Source organism: Lithobates pipiens, unplaced genomic scaffold (assembly GCF_037356315.1).
Source record: "Lithobates pipiens isolate NorthernLeopardFrog02 unplaced genomic scaffold, aLitPip1_a1.2 Scaffold_13, whole genome shotgun sequence".
Taxonomy (NCBI): Eukaryota; Metazoa; Chordata; class Amphibia; order Anura; family Ranidae; genus Lithobates; species Lithobates pipiens.
This window is the reverse complement of record NW_027507718.1, coordinates 32,578,449-32,600,403: the sequence shown is the minus strand read 5'-3', so window position 1 is coordinate 32,600,403 and position 21,955 is coordinate 32,578,449. Positions and strand designations below refer to the sequence as shown.

General features: G+C 38.0%; 1 protein-coding gene across 4 annotated transcripts in view; it reads right to left on the bottom strand.

Annotated features, from left to right (window-relative positions):
* Window positions 1–21,955, bottom strand: part of APBA1 (amyloid beta precursor protein binding family A member 1) — a 224,896-nt gene that overhangs the window by 46,727 nt on the left and 156,214 nt on the right. For all 4 annotated transcript variants that reach the window (XM_077474965.1, XM_077474964.1, XM_077474963.1 and 1 more), the window contains 2 exons: window positions 11,471–11,569; window positions 6,148–6,187 (listed from right to left, as the gene is read on the bottom strand). In XM_077474965.1, coding sequence (XP_077331091.1) covers window positions 6,148–6,187; window positions 11,471–11,569 — 139 coding nt within the window. The remainder of the gene's footprint in view (window positions 1–6,147; window positions 6,188–11,470; window positions 11,570–21,955) is intronic.

Below are 21,955 nucleotides of genomic sequence, written 5' to 3'. Positions count from 1 at the left end.
GAGTGGCAGAATGGGGAGATGTAAACAAGGCATTTCCCTGTTCTGCCTAGTGACATGACAGGGATCTACTGCTCCCTGTCATTGGTAGCCCACCCCCCCACAGTTAGAATCACTCCCTAAGACACACTTAACCCCTTGATCGCCCCCTAGTCTTTAACCCCTTCCCTGCCAGTGTCATTTATACAGTAATGAGTGCATTTTTAAAAGCACTGATTGCTGTATAAATGACAAAGGTCCCAAAATAGTGTCAAAAGTGTCCGATGTGTCTGCCATAATGTCGAAGTCATAAAAAAAATTGCAGATCGCCGCCATTACTAATAAAAAAAAGTTATAAGAAAAATATAGCCCCTATTTTGTAGGCGCTATAACTTTACCAAAAATATGTAAAAGAATACATATCGGCCTAAATTGAGAAAGACTTTTTTTAATATATTTTTTGATGATATTTATTATAGCAAAAAGTAAAAAATATTGTTTTTTTTTTCAAAGTTGTCTTTTTTGTTTATAGCGCAAAAAATAAAAAAGTAGAGGCGATCAAATACCACCAAAAGAAAGCTCTATTTGTGGGAAAAATAGGATGTCAATTTTATTTGGGGCAACGTCACACGACCGCAAAATTGTCAGTTAAAGCGACGCAGTGCCGAATCGCAAAAACTGCTCTGGTCAGGAAGGGAGTAAATTCTTCTGGGGCTGAAGTGGTTAATCATCAACCATGTGAGTTGCTAAATATTGTACCTTTATTAAATGTAACCATATTGCTAAACTTAGAGGCACCTTTCTATTATTTTATACTCTGTAGTTCCTGCTGGATTTTGGGTCTAATCCCCTTGTGGAGGCTGCCATTTGTGGATGGACATTTTATGGATACGCAACCTAACACATTGCTATAATCTTTTTATATGGACTATAAACTGAAGGACTGAAAATGGTTGTGGAACTAATCATCTGAGTTTCCATTATTTCTTATGGGGATATTCGCGTTGATATACGAGTGCTTTGGATTACAAGCATGTTTCCGGAACAAATTATGCTCACAAACCAAGGTTTTAACTGTATTTGTTATTGTTGTGTGAATGTTTGAGATATTTGTACAGCAAATGCTTAATAGACCCTTAGGTGTAGAACAATAGATTCTTCAGCTTGAGAACAGGTACCTCTATAATTTTACTTCATCATACGGTATATATTGCATAGATGTAAGTATCCTGAAACTCGGCAATAGTTATTTAAAGCAGCTCTTCCAAGGTAACTGGCAGGTGGACTTTTATTGCCAGGAGGTCCCCCAAATGGCTTTAAATTAAATTATGCACTTCTTACTTTAAAATCCATCCCTTGGAGTTTGAGGGGCACAAGAATTCAGTGACTGTTGGGTTATACTGAGAAGGATTTGGACACTAGCTAACAAAAAAAACCTGGCCAGCATAAGTCTTCCTACTCCCAGCATGCCTCAGTTTTTTTAAAATACCAAGAACATGATCACCGACACAAAGGGGTGGAATAGCTGTCCCTGCATGAACTCCAAAAAATAGAATTTATGGTAAGTACAAAAAGCCTATTGTCTTTCTTTTTCATTGAGAGACACAAGTATTAACAGACTTTTAGAGTGTCCAAAAGCAACTGAACTAGGAGGTGGGCAACAGCAACAAAACACTTGAGGGTCCTGATATAAATTTTTGAGGGAAGTTTTTTGTACACAGTGAAAGATTGAAATACAGGTCTATACTTCAAAGTTTGCCTATCTAACATGGATTCATTAGTGTAGTTTAGCCTTTCTCAACCTTTTCAACACAGAGGAACCCTTGTAATAGTTCTTTAGTCTCGGGGAACCCCTGCTAAAAATTACAAATCTACAACTCATGATACATGAGTGTGATTGTCAGTGAGAGAAATGGTCCTTACACTTGTGGTCATTGGGAAGAATTATCTCCTTACAGATAGCTAAACAGATCAATGGTGTCAGTGGGAACTTATCGGAGAGGCAGAAATTACCCAATGCTGAAGGAACCCCTAGCAACCTCTAGAGGAACCCTAGGGTTCCACGAAACCCTGGTTGAGAATCACTGGTGTAGTTGATAATAGGAGATAGCAATAGCTTAAAAAAAAAAAAGTATATAATTCCTGATTGAAGCACTTCCCATGTTCAAACGTGATGAGGCACTTTCTGTTCTTCTAGCCTCAAAGGAGCTTATTAGGAGTTTGGTAGCCATACCCCACAAGTTCTGCCTTTGATTGTAAGATCACATTGAAATCATCTTCAGAGGGTGAAAAAGCTGATCCACAGAGACACTGCAATTATTCTAGTTTAACTCATAAAATTACATTAAAAAAATAAGTATATTTAGTAGAAAAATTGAAAACTGAAATTCAGACAGAAATTAGTTTTGGAGCTCAACTTAGTTTTTGCATTAAGTAGGGAAGTATTTACTTCTATCAGTTTTTTAATGCTGTGTCCATTTTAGCACACTTTGTGTGGTCATTGCAATGAACCATTTAAATTAAAAATTTCATTTGAAAGTATAGCTTAGGTGGTCGTGGATACTGATCAAATGGGTTTTATCCAGCAGAAATTCACAGATCTCTCTTTGCTAACATTCAGGCATCGCATTCTAATGTGGGCAAGCGTGTGCTGGTGGCCCTCGATATTGAAAAGGCCTTCAACTCAGTGGATTGGACCTACAAGCGTGCTTGTACTGGAGTGTAAGAGGTTTGGTCCTTCTTTCTTAACTCTTTAGAGCCAGCGCATACTGAGGTTCACAATGCAGGGAGGCGGGGATTATCATCATGTGACTACTGTGATTGGCGGTCACATGATCAGAAAGCAAGATGCGAATGGGAGCTTTCAGTTAGACACCGGTAACTGTGTCGGGGGTGCGCTCTCAGCACAGCTCTATTGCACGCAAATATGTGGCCGCTCAGTGCAAGGCCTGGCCGCCGAAAGGCTGCACATTTGCGTGCACTCAGCACCAAGGAGTTAAAGTGGATAGATATCCTATATAAACACCCTAATGCTTCTATCAAGCTGGAAAACATGGTTTCTTCCAGCTTTATGGTCCAGAGAGGTACTTGACAGGTTTGCCCCTTGTCACCCATGATTTTTGCTTTAATGATACAGCTATATGCTGATGATATATATGTACGATGAGACACGCGTGCCTTTGAATTGAAATGGCCTATGTGTACGGGCCACTGCTGTCCAAAATTATCCCCATGAGGTGGGGAAAAGTAAATGGATGTAGATTGAAAGCACTTGCTCCTCCTTAGGCCGCGTACACACGGGCGGATTGTCTGTCCAACTTAGTCCGCTGAACCGTGTTTCAGCGGACAATCTGCTCGTGTGTGGGCTTCAGCGGACTTTTTCAGCGGACTGTCTGACGAACAAAGTCTTACGGAATTTCCGTAATTTTGTCCGTTCAAACTTGGTTTCAGCGGACAGTCCGCTCGTGTGTAGGCAAGTTGGACGGACTAAGTATGGCACATGCTCAGAAAGGATTTACACGGCCGAAGGTTGCATTGCAGTGTATAGGACATAGTATTTCTAGTCCCGTCATACGTGCTGTACACGTCATCACGCACGCTTTCAGCGGACTGTCTGCTCATCGTGTGTGGTCAAGTCCGTTCATTCAAATTTTGAACGGACTGTCTGTCGGATTGTCTGACGAACTTAGTTGGGCAGACAATCCACCCGTGTGTACGCGGCCTTAGTGTTAATTTACTCTGTAATTAATAACCTGGGAACTTAAGGTAGAACTTGATAACTAAACATCAAAGAAGTTCATTCTTATACCAACTTAATGGTTATGAACCAATTAAATTAAACAAATAATACAGCAACAATATTACATCATAACTTAAAGTGCATATGTTAATAAACAATATTTATATTGTGGCAAGATAAATGAATAGATAATAAAAAGTAGTACAGTGCAAATAGTTCTTTGTACCAGAAAGTGCTATAGTGCTCCAAGTCCCAATGATGTGGTGATCACCCTCTTGTGGGTAGTGTAAAATTCGAGACTCACTGGATGGGTTGAACTCTTTTGCCTGATATCAAACAGAGTCAATCGTGCCTGTAGGTCTTTTTTGGGAACCAAACCCAATACCATGGACTCTGGTTGCTTCCAGTGTCTCCTCTGGGATAGATATCCTCTGGCTATGGCTCCAGGAGTGGACAATATACAACCCATGGTGACGGAAAATCAGAGAGGTCTCCTCATAGGGTAAAAATCCTTTGGTTTATTGATAGAAATACATTTTTACAATCTAAAAAACAACTGTCATAGACAGGACCAACACCACTTGTTACTATACTTACCTTGGCTTCATGTGCGTTAGTCAACCTACCACTAATGTTCCCAATGCTAATCTTCCGTCACCTAGTTTAAAATCCCCTCTAACTTTTTGGCCAACTTTAATGGATGACTTGAATCAAACAGATTGGTGTACAAGTTCCCAGTGACCTCATGGACTTCATCCAGCTAAATTCTGCTCTGCTGTTCAAAATTCGAGCTATGGAGGTCATTCCCCTTCACTCATTCATTCGATTAATTAATCTGCTTAAGATGAAATTACTTCCCGTCTTTTTGTACATCATCATAAATACTCTAGTCTAAATTCCATTACCAATATTTAAACAACACATACATTTCCTCTTTTCTCTGAAACAAACCATCCAGACTCGCCATCCTTAAGCAAATAGTGTCCATGGGGGGCGTGGCCCTCCCCAACTTCTTTCAATACTTCCTGACTGGTCAGCTTGTCCATGCCCATAAGTGGCTCTGGCTTGTCACTAGGGTAATGCTTCGGTGGCGGCGGAGGCTGCGGTGCTGGGCTACTATGAGGTGTTGCAATCCTTTTATATAAAAGGTGCTCAGGCTCCTCTAGCTTGCACTAACGCTATGATTCAAGCGTGGAACAGAGTTGGAGTGTTACACCATATGGTCTCCCGTATGTAATCCCCATATCTGCCATTGTGGAATAACCCATCTCTTCCACAATTCTTCAAGGTTTCTGACCCGATCGTATGAACATCCAGGTGAATTAAAAAACTGGGAGATATAATCATCAATCAACGCATCCCCTCATTTTTAGTATTGAAAATTAAATATTCCTTACCCAACTGATATTTCTTTTGCTACTTACAATTAGACCACGCCTATGCTTCACAATTTGGCATGAAACCCCACAACTCTTCAGGAAACCAAATTGTAATAAATGCTTTGCACTGATTGTCTTCCTAAGACCCACTCAGTATTGTACCAGGTTATATGACTGTCTCTGCCTTCAAGCATAAACAATGCATGTTTGGAGCTTGGACAATGATGACTGAGATTATCCCTTTCAATATATAATTTCTGTGAAATTAGGCTTCCGCTTCAGATCTTATGGAGTTGTGCGGTTAACAGCGATTTTTGGACACAAATCTTACAATTCGTCTCCCTGATAACAACTATTTCAGTGCCTAGAGATTTCAGGGTCTGTCTCTTGGGATGGTAGAGAGTTTCTGCCCCCCTGTAAAATGACTACACTAATTCTAAGAAACCTACTGTATTATGCTAGAAAGGCGTTGTTAACAGGAAGATCTCCACTCATTTTAATTTCTCCAGGGCAGGCAGCGAAGTAGGATGCTGGCAACAATTAAAGCATATTTATTAGGTTTGAACCCTGCCAGGATTTTATCCTTGTATAGATTCTTCTCACATTGAGTTTCTACTATGAAATCAACTGATGGGAAAACTCAGACAGCAATAAAAATATGCATATTTTCTAGTTAAAGAAAACCTGTTGTGAGATGTAGATTGCCATTGCTGCCCTCTCCTTCTGAGGATGTTTATTGTCTGTTGGGTTTTTGGCCTTAACACCATAAGTTACTAACCAGCAGTAAGTTCAGACATAAAGAATACTGAAACTGAACAACTTTCATTTACTGCATAGTAAAATTGGGTCTGTGTTTAGAGCCTAAGCCAGAAATAGCAAGGCAAATAACATTTTGAGAAAGAGGACATCAGCCCGATTATTTGACTCTTGACAAGTAACCATCTCAGCACACAAAAGGCTAGTATCAGCCGCAGAACAATTTTATCTTTGCAATTAGCACAACTTAACCAAATGACATTTTGAATTACTAAATGCAGAACTTCTCATTCTTACCTTCTACGTAGGTAGGGAAAGAAGCCAGGCTCTTCCTTGACTGTAATCAAGACAAATAGAGTTGATTTAAACAGAGTAGAAAAAAAACACATGCAGGGAAATAGAAGAATCTGTTTCATGCACAAATCACACACAAAACAGCGAAATGCAGTTTGACAGCCACTAGTGAAGACAAATTAGATTGTTTTCAAATAATTAGTTATTTAGGGACTTTTGCAGGCTTTTTTTATTAGCATGTTTAGATAATTAAGTAGTTCAGAGTTGAATTTGCAGACTCCTGGCATGGATGTTTTGTAATGCTTGCAAACTGCATGCTACCTCTTGAAGGCACAGCTTAGGAGACTGTCATCCGGTCTCTGTAATTCCAGGGGCTGAAACTGAAATATGGTAAAATATTCACATCTCCAATGTGCAATTTCATGCCTATGGTGCTAGGAGGAAAACAAACCAGCTGGCTAAATAGAAGGCACAAACACAGTATAACATGAAGCCAGACAAGCTGGCTTTCAGATTTAATCATATTTCAGTGCTTGTTACACCTGCAAATATTAACGGTTTGTAAGTAGGGCATGAGCTATGGGGAGGACGTGGCCAACAGAAACAAATCCCAGTTTTTTTTCATTCATTTAGAAAAATCAAAAAGAAAACCTTAAAATCAATGATGACCAAAAAAAAGCATAATATGCAAATTCTCAAAATGTTCAGTCATTTTCTACAGTGGGAATACGCCAAAATGTTTGCCTTTTTGGTAAATGAGTCCATGTTGGTTACTCCATGTTACTAAACATATCTTGTATAGATTGGAGATCCCTTTGAATGTGTATCTTGATGAAACATCAAGTGGTTGTTAAGCCACCTCTATAAAATTTTACTATCCCCTCTGTATTATTACAATAAGTTCCCCTGTGCCTGTGTTATATAATAAATATGCTCATCTGTACCAATAACACATTGGCTCCTGGCACTCAGGTGCCTCCTCTCTCCTGTCCTCCACCCGGCTGACAGTTCCAGCGGCCGGGGCTAGAGCACTGCCTCTGACATCAAACAGGGAGGAGAGAAGTGAGAGAGAGCCGACGAGTCACGTGATCGCAGGGAGCCGCTGCATTATCGGTATAGATAAGCATATTTATTATACAACACAGAAACAGGGGAACTTATTGTTATAATACAGAAGGTATAAGAGCATTTTACATTTAATATGAAAGGATCACGAGCGGAGGGGGGGTGGGCGCTGACACAAGCAGACAGGCAGGGAGAGAGGGGGGAGAGAGCACAGAGAAGACATATAGAAGGGCTCTGGATGATGGAGGCATGCACTCTGACCACAGCATCAGGGCTCAGCAGCCCATATATATTGTGGTCAGCGTATATGGGGAGGGTATAGCCAGGAAGGATCAGCCAGGTTTTTTAGGTGTTACAGGGGTCCAAATTACACAGCACAATCACTGTTCTGTATAACATGCTTTAAAGGAACAGGATCTGTTTTTTTTTTGGGTTAACTTTAAGCCCCAACCCTCCTCTCCATGGGACCCCAAGAGAGGAGGGTTGGGGCCACTCTGTGCAAAATGAGCTGCACAGTGGAGGTAAGTATGACATGTTTGTTATTTTAAATAAAAAAAGATCCTTTACAACCACTTTAAGTTGTGTAAGCCAACAGATGCCTTCTAACTCGCACAATTATCGTACACTGTTTTTCTGTAACGTGTATGAGGTGTACTCTTTTTTTCTTACATTCTTTATTTAAAAAAAAGAAGTCAAGCCAAGCCCTAGACATGTGCATGTTTTGTTTCGATTCGTTATTTAACTAAATTTGTTTAGTTAAATTTGTTGCATACGTTACATTCGTTTTCGCGATTCAATTAATTTCAATCCGAATATGAAAAACTTTGATCAAATTAGAAATAAATTTGAGCAAATTCGAAAAAATTTGACCGATTTAAAAAAAAAAAACGATATATATATAACCATTTTCCAAAATTCGGATAGAAGAATGAAATCGATTCTGAATAGAAAAGATTAGAATAGAAAAGAATAGCATAGAAAAACAATAGAACAGAATAGAAAAAAATAGAATATATATTATATTATATTATTATATATTATTATTATGTTCTGTTCTATTGTTTTTCTATGCTATTATTTCTATTATTTTCTATTCTATTCAAATTAATTTTATATGAAATATATATATATATATAAAACACCATTTTCTGAAATTCAAATTTCATATAGAATGATTTTGAATTCATTTTGAATTCAAATAAAAAAGTTTAGAATAGAAAATAATAGAAGACTAGAAAAACATATATTATATTTTATTCTATTCTGTTCTATTTTTTTCTATTATATTATTTTCTATTCTAATCTTTTTTATTCAAAATCATAAATACAAAAATTCTAATTTCGGAAAAATGGTTATATTATATTTTATTATTAATAATAACAACAATTATTAATATTATATATAACCATTTTTCGAATGAAACTGAATTAAAAAAAAAATATATATATATTATTTTCTATTCTATTTGAATTCCATTTCATTCTATATGAAATTTGAATTTCGGAAAAAGGTTATATATATATAATATTAATTATTATATTATTAAATATATATAGATTATAAAAAAAAAAAAATATATATATATATATATATATATATATATATATATATATATATATATATATATATATATATATATATATATATATATATATAAAACCATTTTTCCGAAATTAGAATTTTTGTATAGCATGATTTTGAATAAAAAAGATTAGAATAGAAAAGAATATAATAGAAAAAAAATAGAACAGAATAGAATAAAATATAATATATGTTTTTCTAATCTATTCTTTTCTATTCTATGTTCTGTTTTATTGTTTTTTTTTATGCTATTCTTTTCTATTCAAATTCGATATTGGAATTTTGGAAGGTGTTTACACATATATATTCTATTATTTTCTACAAATTCATTATCATTCTATACGAAATTTGTATAGAATGAATTAAATTTTGATTAGAAAAGATTAGAATTAAATAGAAAAACAATAGAAAAACAATAGAACAGAATAGAATAAAATATAATATATTATATTTTATTCTATTCTATTGTTTTTCTATTTTAGTTTCCATTGTTTTGCTTTTCCAATCTTTTCTCAAATTCAAATGTAAACTATTCGAAATTTGAATTCGAATTTCAGAAGACGGTCATGTTCTATTTTATTACATTCTATTAAATTCTATTCTATTCTTTACCATTCTTTTATTTTTATTCTATTGCTTTATTATTTTATATTCTATTTTATTGTATTATTTTTTAGAAAATCATTTTACATTTTATTCGAATTCGAGTCAATTCGAATTCTGTTTGCTTTTTTAAAATTCGAAACGTATTTCAGATTAGTTTAAATTTGTTATTTCGCACTGCGAAACTAAAGTACAAGGATCTCCCTGCTTCTTAAGGCCCATACACACGATCAGACTTTTTGACAACAAACATGCAAATTAGCTGTTTTGGAGCAACATCCGACTGTGTGTACGCTCCATCGGACAAACTTTTTTGGTTTTCATCTGACTTTTGTTGGCTGTGCGAACGGACAAACTTTCTGGCAACAAAAGTCCGATGGAGCAAAGTCTGATCGTGTGTACAGAAAACCATAGGACTTTTGTACAAAGTGCAAACAGGCATGCTCAGAACCAATGCAAAAGATCAGACAACAATACAGAAGTTGACCAAAGGTGGCGGTAAAGAGCAGAAAAACCACGTGGTTTGGTGAAAGTTGGCTGAAAAAGTCCTGCTGTGTGTATGCAATACAAGTTCAGGGCCGACGCCCTTTGTACAAAAATCCAAGGGAAAGTTTGTACAAAGTCCTATCGTGTGTATGAGGCTTAAGTCACAGAGACACAACATGGAACAACGTATAAGTATAATTCAAAAAAAGATCAGCTGTGGAGAGATGACAGACAATACTAGTGACCAGTTCTTCATCCTTTGCTTGCCTTTTTGGCCAATGATTCAACAGTACAGGTAACCCTGAAAGCGGAAGCATCAGTTCTAAGCAGAGCTGCCTATGACATGGTGACTTTCCATTGTTACAAAGTAGTTCTTTAGGTGAACATTATGAACCTTCATGTGAAAAAATAAATAACATAGGAACAGAACTAATCAGGATGAGCTGTAAAACAGTGTGAGAACATCAAACAGAAAAAACATATATATAATTGAAATTAATTATATTAGATATAGTAATATATACAACTTGCAACGAGCTATTACTTGATATAGAAAAGGCGCACAAGGCACACTCAAAGACAGTGACAAAATACCAAAAATTACTTTGTTAATCCCTTCCCACCAGCCACACGCATATATGCAGCCTCTCAATGAGTGGGCTTTTACACTGAGAGGCCACATATATGCGCCCCTATGTAAACACAAAAACTGTGCCGAGAGCACACGCCCTGTGTGCTCTTAGCACAGTCACCAATGCATACTTGTGATCGGGAGCTTCGATCATCTGATCGATGTGACAGCCAGTCACAGCGGTCACGTGACCGAATGCCCGCCTCATGGCATCTAGGAGTTTTTAAAGGGTGGGAAGGCCGCGGCAGGAAGGGGGTTAAAGGAAATGTAAAGCAAAGCTCTTTTGACCATACTTCCCCCCCATGGATCACAGGAGTGCACTTAGTTCTGCACTGTTGTGTTCCAGATTTAGCCTATAGCAAGCTAAAGTCTGCTAGTGGCCGATTTCTCTCAGCTGACCTAGGCCTTCAGAGATCCTGACAATGTCATGATTCACCCACATGCCTACCTAGCTGGCAGCTAGTTCAGTCTCTCAGCATGCTGCTGGGCGTTCCCGTCCCCTTCACAGTACAGCACTCCAATGAGCAGAGAGCCGGAGACTGACAGTATCTAGACGTGCACTGACAAAAAATGTGTTAGTTTTCATGTCATTCGTTTTTTTGCTATTTCCGAATTTCTAAAATTTCAAATTTCCAAAATGTTGAATTTCTGATATTCCGAAATTTCCGAATTTTCGGAAATGTGACATTTCTGAAATTAAAAAATTCAGAATTTCAGAAATTAACGAATTTGGTACTAAACAAATTGCACATGTCTAACAGTAACTACTCTCTGCTCAGTGTAGAATAAGAACTGAGTGATCGGTGGTCTTTGATAGCGCAGTTCTTCAGGTAGAGGTAGATCTGATCAATGCTGCATCCACATAGGTGAGCATGAACGTTTATTTTTTAAAAATCCCATACTTTTAAAAGTATTTTCACAAGAGGAAATGATGAGCCATATTGACAAAAAAGACTTACCTCTTTGTTTGAGACGGATTCTGCTGAATCACAGGCATTCTGTTGATGTTGCCGGTTTATAGATTCTGCTCCCTGCGTAGAAGAGTCAGGAGATGGAGACTAAACACAGCAGAGAAAGCAAAATATTACTAACATGAAATCAAAGTATTTTTTTTAAATTTTTAAGAAAAGGAAGAACATTTAAAAGCTGAGTTGATCTAGATAAAACACCCCGTTGAAATACATATACCGTATATACTCGAGTATAAGCCGAGATTTTCAGCCTCTTTTTTGAGGCTGAAAGTGCCCCCCTCGGCTTATACTCGAGTCATCGCTGTCTGCCCGCTCGATCAGCGTGTCGAGCAGACAGACAGCGGCCATTCTATTCAAAAGCCGCGCCTCCGGCTCCGCCTTCGCCTGTGATAGGCGGAACACTGAATTTCCCAGCAGCCTGTGTTCCGCCTATCACGGACGTCGTATCATCCTCGTACTACGGACGAGGATGATACGACGTCTGTGATAGGCGGAACACAGGCTGCTGGGAAATTCAGTGTTCCGCCTATCACAGGCGAAGGCGGCGGCGCAGCTTTTGAACTTTACAATGGCCGCCGACGAAGAGGGCACGGGACGGCACGGCACGGGACGGGACGGGGGCAAGGCAAGGCACGACACGGGACGGATGCAAGGAGGCAAGGCACGGGACGGAGGCAAGGAGGCAAGGCACGGGACGGAGGCTCGGGACAAAGGTAGGCTGGACACACACACACACACACACACACACACACACACACACACATGGATGGAGACACACACAGGGATGGATGGATGGATGGATGGAGACACACACACACAGGGATGGGTGGATGGATGGATGGATGGAGACACACACACACAGGGATGGATGGATGGATGGATGGAGACACACACACACAGGGATGGATGGATGGATGGACACACACACACACAGGGATGGATGGACGGACACACAGGGATGGACGGACACACAGGGATGGACGGACACACAGGGATGGACGGACACACAGGGATGGACGGACACACACACAGGGATGGACAGGCATGTCTCACCCTCGGCTTATACACGAGTCAATAAGTTTGCCAGTTTTTTTGGGGGTAAATTGGGGGCCTCGGCTTATATTCGGGTCGGCCTATACTCGAGTATATACGGTATATGCAGGAACTGGTTCATCAAAAAAAGTATAAAATAGGTCCGGCCAATCCCATGATCTAGGCACCCCTGCTAAATAGATAGGTCTTGCTCCCAAACGCAGCAGAAATAGCTTGGTCAAGAATAAATCCCCCTCTACTCTGAGCCCATAGTAATGTGTTTTTTAGGGGTGGGCTAACTTTAACCCGTAAACCCTTGTGTTTTTTCTCCTTAATGCATCCTATGCATTAAGGTGAGAAAACTTCTGGCACTGATTGCCCCCCCCCCCCAGAGACCCCCCCCCCCCGTTTTACTCACCTGAGCCCTTTGATCCCTCTGCGGAGATGCGCTCTTCCTCTCTGCACAAGGTTCTTGGCTCTCCATTGGATAGATTGATAGCAGCGCATCCATTGGCTCCCGCTTTCAATCAAATCCAATGACGTGGGCACCTGGGGGTGGGGCAGAGTCTGTGTCTATAGACCCAAATGCTGGACTCAGGAGCGTGCCCGCAAGGTAACCCCCCGGGAGAGCAATTCTCCCGAGTCCAAATGCTGGTCTCAGGAGCACGCCCGCAAGGTAAACCTCTGGGAGAGCACTTCTCCGAGTCCAAATGTTGGTCTCTGGAGCGTGCCCACAAGGTAACCCCCAGGGAGAGCAATTCTCCCAGGGGGTTTACCGATGCAAGGAGGAGCTGCGAGCACTGCCGAGGGACCCCAGAAGATGAGGTTCGGGGCCCACACTGTGCAAAACTAACTGCACAGTGGAGGTAAGTATGACATGTTTGTTATTTGAAAAAAAAAAAAGAATGTTTAGTGTCACTTTAAGCACTATAAGGAAGTATCAATACAACAGAGACCCAGGATTTGGGACACCCTGGGAGGCTGCAGGGATCATTTATGGTATTTGTTCTTATCCATACTGCATTATAATCATGCAATCTTGCAAGGCAGAAAAAAATTATTAATTTCAAGTGCTCCTTAACGAGATTCTTAAATGTGACTATTTTAAATGATTATTTGGGATCCTTAGGGTTGCAGTATGTTGGATGGACCCCAGAATTTATTTTGCAATATCTGTCTCCTATCGAGATTCACCAAATGTAGTGCTACTGCAAGTCTGGGAGCCATCAAACAGGCTATACAGTATAAAAAAAAAAAAAAAAAAAAAAAATTTAACTTTAAAAAAAGGTAACCTTCCATTAGTTTGTGCTCCGTAATGTGATCTGTACAAGAAGGATAGAATGTATTATTTGCATTTTCCCTCTATAGCTTGTACTGCTTACATTACACGCCTTAAAACCACTGTATAGACACCAAAAGCAAAATCCCATTCGGCTGTCTGCCTGCAGCCTGCATTTCTAGATAAAGATTGAGTAAAGAATGGGATTGAGGTTCAATCAAAATGCCAATGGTTTGCGGTCTCTTATATAACAAAAAGGGCTTTGATATTGAGTTTTAATTAACACTACTACCAATAATGCTACTGCCTTTGCATACTGGCCATTTGATATCATATTACTAAAATTCAAAAGTTGGAATGTAGAAATATGAGAACGTTAACATGACATTTGCCAAAATTATTGTAAGAAATTTGTAGGAGTTAAAAACTTTTGCTATGACAAAAATAAAATATGATGACATTTAAAGCAGAAGTCCGGGAAAATTATTTTTGTTCACATGCAGTGGGGCTCTTAAAGCTGAGATATACCAACCTAAACCTTTGATCCTCCCAGCACAAAACTGGTCCCTTCGGCTCCTGCTTCCCCACAGTCTTCTGCGGTGGTTTGTTCCTGACGTCATCATGCCCATAGACCGGCTCTGGACATGAAGACGTCAGGGAAAAGTCCACTGCTCTATGTGGGGGAGCTCCGTTTTCCAGGAGGATTGAAGGACCAGGTGAGTATAGGCTCTGTGCTCAACCCTAGATGAAAGCAAGCAGTTAACCCATGCAGTATGGCACAGCCCCAACTGCATGGGATAAAAAAAACCTTTAGCCCGGAGTTGGGCTTGCAAATAACTTATATGCAGCAAATTGACACTCATGATAATCTAGCAGTTGGAATATAGTAAAATAATTAATCACAAGCTTTAGTTACAAACCTACAAGGTTTTCATTTTACTGCACATACGGAGGCTCTCTGAATAACTAGAGAGAAGTATGCTTCAGAAAATGGAGAACAGGTGTACGTTTTACATAGTAGGTGAGTCCATCAAGTCCAACCTGTGTGTGGTTTTACTATTATACTAATAGTATATTATACTAATAGTATATTTTACTATTATATTTTATAATATTCATATGTTGTTTAATTTTTACACATGCGTTAAAACTAGCCTTTTTGTGCAAGAAAATGTCGTAGAACCCCAAAATAATATATTCTGAAAGTCCCTGTAGAATAAAACGGCGGACATTTTTTTCTTTTGTTGCACAGCTATTTATTAAACACATTTTCAGAAAAAATAAATAAAAACAAACTTTAGAAACATAATATAATACCCAATTGTTTGGTAGCATAAAATATAGGGTTGTATTGAGTAAATAGATTCCCAACATGTCAAGACTTAAAACTGCGTGTGCCTGTGACATGGCAAAAACTCTGCATCTAAAATGATTCATAGGCGACAATGAATGAGTTGAGTTAAACAATGGTCTTCTCTTTCTCCAATGTTCAATGTTCACAGCAATACAGTCATTCAAAAACAATTTAAAGTGGTGCTAAACCCAAAAAGAAAAATTATTCTATTGCAGCTAACAAATTCTTAAGTGTGGTGGCTGCATTCATTTTCAGTTTTTTTAGCTTTTTCTTCTTTATTGTCATCTGGTGATTCAGCCAGTAGGTTGTTATTTTTCAACTTCCTTTAACAGACTGAGCGGTTCAGCAAAAGTGGCAGCTGGAGTGCTGAGATAAACCTTTTAACACTGACAATAGTCAGCTTTTATTCATTTGTATAAAACTTTTATCCCAAAAGAAAACAAAAATATTGCTGTAATGGCTTAAAAAGGGGTTAGCTGGAATATGACTTTAATTTATTTTACTTTAATTTATTTAATTTAATTTATTAATTTAATTGATTAGCCAAGTCCATCTAAATCTACTAGTGCATCTAACACTACCCTCTCTCCAGAGCGACAAGGTTGCTGTCCAAAAGGTGTCTCCATAGATTCTCCATCCAGAGTGGATGTACCCATGTCAAATTAGAGGCAATTGCCATCAATGGCACCGTGCTAATCGGTGCGACGCAGCATCTGCGGCACTGCACCGATTTCAAAAAGTTGTTTCTGTAATACTTTTTGGGATTTCTGACTGCGATTTACATGTACATTAGATGTATTTTACTGCATTTAACCTTTTTTCATGGAGCTCAGCTTTAATATACAATTTCTTGAGTTTTCATAATCAAAATTGTAAATTCTTGATCTACTTACTGACTCCTAAGATAAAATCAATTACAAATTAAACCACTAGCATATTATATATAATTTTCACTTAGCATAAATAGGTTTGCAGTGAGAAGTAGCCAAAAGTTGCCAAGCAGAAATGACATCCTGTATGCGTAACAAGTACCGTAAATGGCTGCCAATTCTGTTTAAAATATGTAAAATGTTAAAAAAAATAAAAATCACGTTTAAAGCTGGCTAACCCATTTTACAGTACATCTTTATTTTTTAAGACAAAACTTTACTTTTCCCTTAATTAAAAGTTCTGTCTCAAGAAGTCTCCATCGATCACACTAGCAACTCATTTATAATGATCAAGCCTGTAAAAGCTTTTCTGTCCCAGACTTGGCACTGGGGTGAAATGGTTACATGGATGACATTGGCATATTCTGCTAGAAAACTCTGCAATGCAGGGACAGATACTGCAGGTCATGCTGAATTGAATTTGTTGTTAACTTTAGAAATAAAATGATACTAGAATTATAAAAAGCCTTTTTTTGTATCCAAAAAGCTTTGGTCATAAATGTCAGCAGATAATATATTTCAGATGTCATTAAAAGCTCCCTTCATGTAAAAAAAAGAAATAAATAATTCTAAAATAAAAAAAATGACAGAAAAAAATAACGTATAAAAAACAATGTAATAATAGTATATAAAAACAATAATACTATTAATAATACACTAGTGAACGTGGACCAGAAAAAAAAATTCCAAATGAAAAAAAAAATTTGAAATAATAATAAAAGAAAAAAAATCTAAAAATAAATAAATGTACAAACACATTAAAACAATAATATACTAGTGAATGTGGAACAGAAATCAAAAAGTAGAGCTTTGCAATGCTATAGGGAACATTTAGGAATGTTCATTGTGCAAAAGCAGTACTAAAGTACTTTTGCCCTGAATTCCTCCTAAAAAACTGCACTTCATGATATGCAAGGGTGCCTAGGCATTTCTGCGCATACAGCCTCATAGCTATAGACCTTTAGCTGGAGATCTAAGGCACTGCTAGTCTCACAAAATAAGGCGGGAGATTGGGTGATGTCCCTATCATCATCAGAACATAGTATGTCAATTCAGTAATGAAGGAAAACAGCTGCAGGTAGACCACAGGCAATTTTTGTTGACTAGTCCTTTTTCCTCTGCATGACTTTTTTTTGTTAACAAGGGGGAGGTATTTTGTAGAGCCAGCAGGAAATAATGCTAACTGGAGAATAGAGGGAGGCGTTATGTAGTCCTAACAAAGTGTTATGCAGTCCTGATATACTCCCTGTCCTAAGGTGACCACACTGCTCATTTCATTTGTCATCCGGGGGAATTGTTTTAATGGCAGGATTAATAGGTTCGAATAAAGCAGGGAAAAAAACAAAAAAACAATGCACACGCTATATTTATGGACCAGTAATTTACAATACTATAATTTTTTTTGTTTTGTTCTTGGGTTTAGATATATTTTACAGGAGTTGGGTACCGGCTTAAAGTGTTTAGGTGTATTGGATACCTGGTTCCTGGGAATTGTGCAATCTCACTTTTCGTAATTTATAATTATGATATTATCACATGCAGCCCAATTCCAAAAAAGTTGGGACGCTGTGTAAGACAGGCCGAATGAGTCGAATTTTGAAAGAATTTTCTTTTGAAAATCTTATGTAAGCATTTTCATTCGTATTTTCGCACCATAAGTGGGCTGCAGCAACAGCCGATTTTCAGGCGGCCATTAAATTTGAGTAATCGGATATGTTGGAATTTTTTTCGAAAAACGAGCGATTTTCTAATCAATGAGAGAATTGTGCGAGAAATGTAATCGAAAAATAAATACGCATGTGCAAGAAAAGAAAATTCCTGGAAAGAAAAGAAGATTCACAGCTACGAAAATTCTTTTCTGTAGCAATATGAGGTGAAATTGAAGGCTTGGATGGTGGAATTTCGAAATCAATGGTGGCACCATCGGATCACAAAACGCACAAATGTTATGATTTTTGAAAGAAAATTCTTTAAAAATTCTTAAAAATCTACATAAAAACAGAATGCAACAATTTGCAAATCCCATAAACCCATATTTTATTCACAATACAAAATAGAAAACATACTGTATCAAATGTTTAAACTGAGGAAATGTACTATTTTATAAGGGGAAATAAAAAGGTAATTTTCAAATTGATGTCAGCAACATGTCTCAAAAAAGTTGGGACAGGGCCATGTTTACCACAGTGTAGCATCCCCTCTTATTTTAACAACACTCTGTAAATGTATGGGAATTAAGGAGACCAGTTGTGGTTTTTTGAGAGAAATGTCCCATTATTGCCCCATAAAAGATTCTAACTGCTTAACAGTCCTTGGTCTTCTTTGTCATATTTTCTGCTTAAAGATGCACAAAAATATTTGCAATTGTTGAAAGGTCTGGACTGTAGGTAGGCAAGTTAGGCACCTAGGTCCTTCTACTATAAAGTTATTCTGTTGTCATAGATTCAGTATGCAGTTTAACATTGACCTGCTAAGATATGCAAGGGTGGGAACATATACTGCTCTAAATCCTAAATATATCTTTCAACATCGATGCCCAATTTATACACATGCTGCTCATTTCACACGCACTAATGCACCGCCATTCCATTAGAGATGTAGCGGAGCGCTGATAACAAGTCAGAAGGTCTCTCTCCTTTTTAGTCCAGAGAGCGCAACACTTTTTAGTCCAGAGAGCGCGGCACCCAAGGTTGCCAAAAAGAATGTCAAATTGGAATTAATTTAATCTCAGAACAGTTTTCCACTTTGCAACAGACCATTTTAAATAAGCTTTTGTTCAGAGAAGACATTGGCATTTCTGGATCATGTTCAGATATGGCTTCTCATTTGCATGAGAGAGCTTTAGCTCACATTTTTGGAAGGCTGAGTCCACAGAAAGTAATTTTTGGAAGTATTCATGAGCCCAGGCAGTGATGTCCATCACAGAATCATGCCTGTTTCTAATGCAGTGCCATCTGAGGGCCCGAAGATAGAGGGAATCCAATATTGCACACAGAGATTTCTCTAGATTCTAGGAATCTTTTGATGGTATTATGTACTGCAGATGATAGTCTTTGCAATTTTTACATTGAGGGACATTATTCAAAAAATGTTTGACAATTTCCAGGCAAAGCTATTCAGATTGGGTACAAAAAAAGGCATCTTAGAGTGTCAGATGGACAGAGGTTCCCCAATCATATTACTAACCTGTTGCCAATTAACATAATTAGTTCTTCCAAGTCTTCCTTACTTTGCCAGTTTTTTTTGTGCCCTGTTTAAACTTTTTTGAGACGTGTTGCTGCAATCAATTTCAAAATTATCTTATTTTTTATAATTACATTGGCTATATTTCTCAGTTTAGATATGTTTTCTATTTTCAACTGTGAATAAGATACGGGTTTATGAAATTTGCAAATTGCATTCGGTTTTTATGTAGATTTTAAAAAAGGATCCCAACTTTTTGGGTATTTAATTTGTGTAACAGGGTTAATTTACTAAAAGGCAAATTCACTTTGCAAGGGAATTTTCCCAAGAGCTTAGTGGATGAGGTGAAGTTCTGCTGACTTCCATCATCCAATCAAGTACACATGAATGGATATTCATTGCAAAGTACATACTCACAGCTTTCCCTAAGCAAAGGGAAAATTCCCTTGTAAAGTGCAAAGTATTTTTGCCATTGGTAAATCAAGCAAATCGGTAATGTAACTCTAAGCAAGCAGTTATAAACCAGCTAAGATGCATATATGGGAATTGTTTTACCTGCCAAAGTATTGGACATTCTGTGCAGCTGGTTTTGGGATTTATTTACCCTTGTCCATTAGCATAGACAGATGCCTTATGTTCATTGAAAAAACAAAACAAAAAGGATCCTGTAAATGGTGGCGGTGCAGAGGGGTGCAGTGGGGCACAGTACCCACTGTAGTAGTGGCCACTAGTACGGTTGATTGTCAGCTTTCCCAGCAGTCCGTAGCGTATAAGATATTCATTCATACTTCAATTAGTCCAAGCTGGACCAATACAAAAAAAAAAAAAAAAAGATATCTGAGGGACAGCTTTAATCACTTTAATGTGAATGTAAACCTGCATTAGGTATTTTTCAATATCAACCTAACACTCTTTTCTTGTAAATGACACTGATTTTTAAGTTTTATATGTAGACTATATGCCAAAATGGAACAATTCCAGTGTTCTAGTTTACTCCTAATAAAAAAAAAGTCCTAAAAGATCAAGAAAAAAAGATTTTTCAAGAATGCCAATGTAAAATATTCTTGCTTCCTCTGAGGAAAAAAGCAAAAGATTTGAAAAGGAATGCACCCCAGGAAGCTAGGATAAAAGCATGGTACGGGCACCAAAAAAAAAAAAAAAAAAAAAAAAAGTTAAATAAATAAGTTTAATGTGCTACACAGCCTCAAATTTAATACTTGCCATACTCCAGAATGTATTAAACAAGCCAGAGACAGTAATTTTACCTGCAAATTTCTAAACTTATTTTTTCAGCGTCACATTTTTTATCAATTAATAGGCTTTTATAACATTGAGAGGTCTATTTATAAAAAAAACAGGCTGGTAAAATGTCACAAACATTTGCCTAGCTGTCACAAGTTCTGACTATATTATGATTAACCACTTGCTTACTGGGCACTTAAACCCCCTTCCTGCCCAGGCCAATTTTCAGCTTTTGGCGCTCTCACTCTGTACCCAAATTACATTTTTATGATTTTTTTCACTCAAATAGAGCTTTATTTTGGTGGTATTTAATCACTGTTGGGTTTTTTTGTTTTTGCAAAAAAAATTATTAAAGACCAGAAAAAACAGAACAAAAAAGAACAGTTTATAGTTTGTTATAATATTTTGAAAACAGGTAATTTTTCACCTTCATTGAAGCGAGCTGATGAGGCTGCACTGATGGGCGGCACTAATGGGTGACACTGATGGGCATTTATTGGCAGCACTATTGGGCATTGATAGGTGGCACTGTTGGGCAAAAGTAGGTGGCACTATGGGCACTGGTGGGTACAGGAGGAGGCAGCCGTGGCTCTCTGTGTGAGGGGCCGATGTCCCTCTGACAGAAGCCAATGATCGGCTGTTTTAAAAATAAAAAAAACAATTACCGAACTTCCATTTACATCACGTAATCATCTGTCATTGACAACTGATCACGTGGTAGGGGGCGCCGGGATACTCCGATCTGGGATCAGCCGAGTCTCAGCCTCGGTGATTACACAGTGCTGTGCGCTCCCCACAGGGTGGCACGCAGGCAGCTCATGCACAGGTCTCATGACCATTGGAGAATATTTGTGACTTTTGTCCAGTGATTTTTATTTTTTAAATAAACCCTAACTGTCATAATTTTACACTGTGCTGAAAAGCCCCTAAAAAGTAAAACTGTGCTTTTTCCTTTGTAGGAGAAAGTAAGAGGTAACAATAAGCTGTCACCTTCCCCAGCTTCATATACTGTACTCCCCTTTCCTTCACTCTACCACTCTGTTCCCACCCACAAGGAGCCAAGGGGACTACAGGTAATTGCAAGTACGCTTGCAAAGAAGTGGTGCGGCTGAATTGCGATACATGTATGGTCGCGTTATAATTGTATGTTCACAACTACTTTAACATGACAGTACAGGTGTTCAACCTTTGTGTGGAATAGCCAATTAACTACTAAGCAAATGATTTGTAAATTAAACATGGCAATCTCTACCTTGCATTAAATCTAAATCCCATCTGCATGAAATATTTGTGGTGATGCAAATGTTTCTTGCAAATAAGCTTTACTGTATAGCTTCATTTCTCCAGGCACAACCAAATAGGTTATGGTGAGGTGGGCTAAAAGGAACAAAATGCCCCTCAACTTAAAGCAGAGGTTTAGGCCCCTTTCACACAAGAGGTCCGATTGGGTCTGC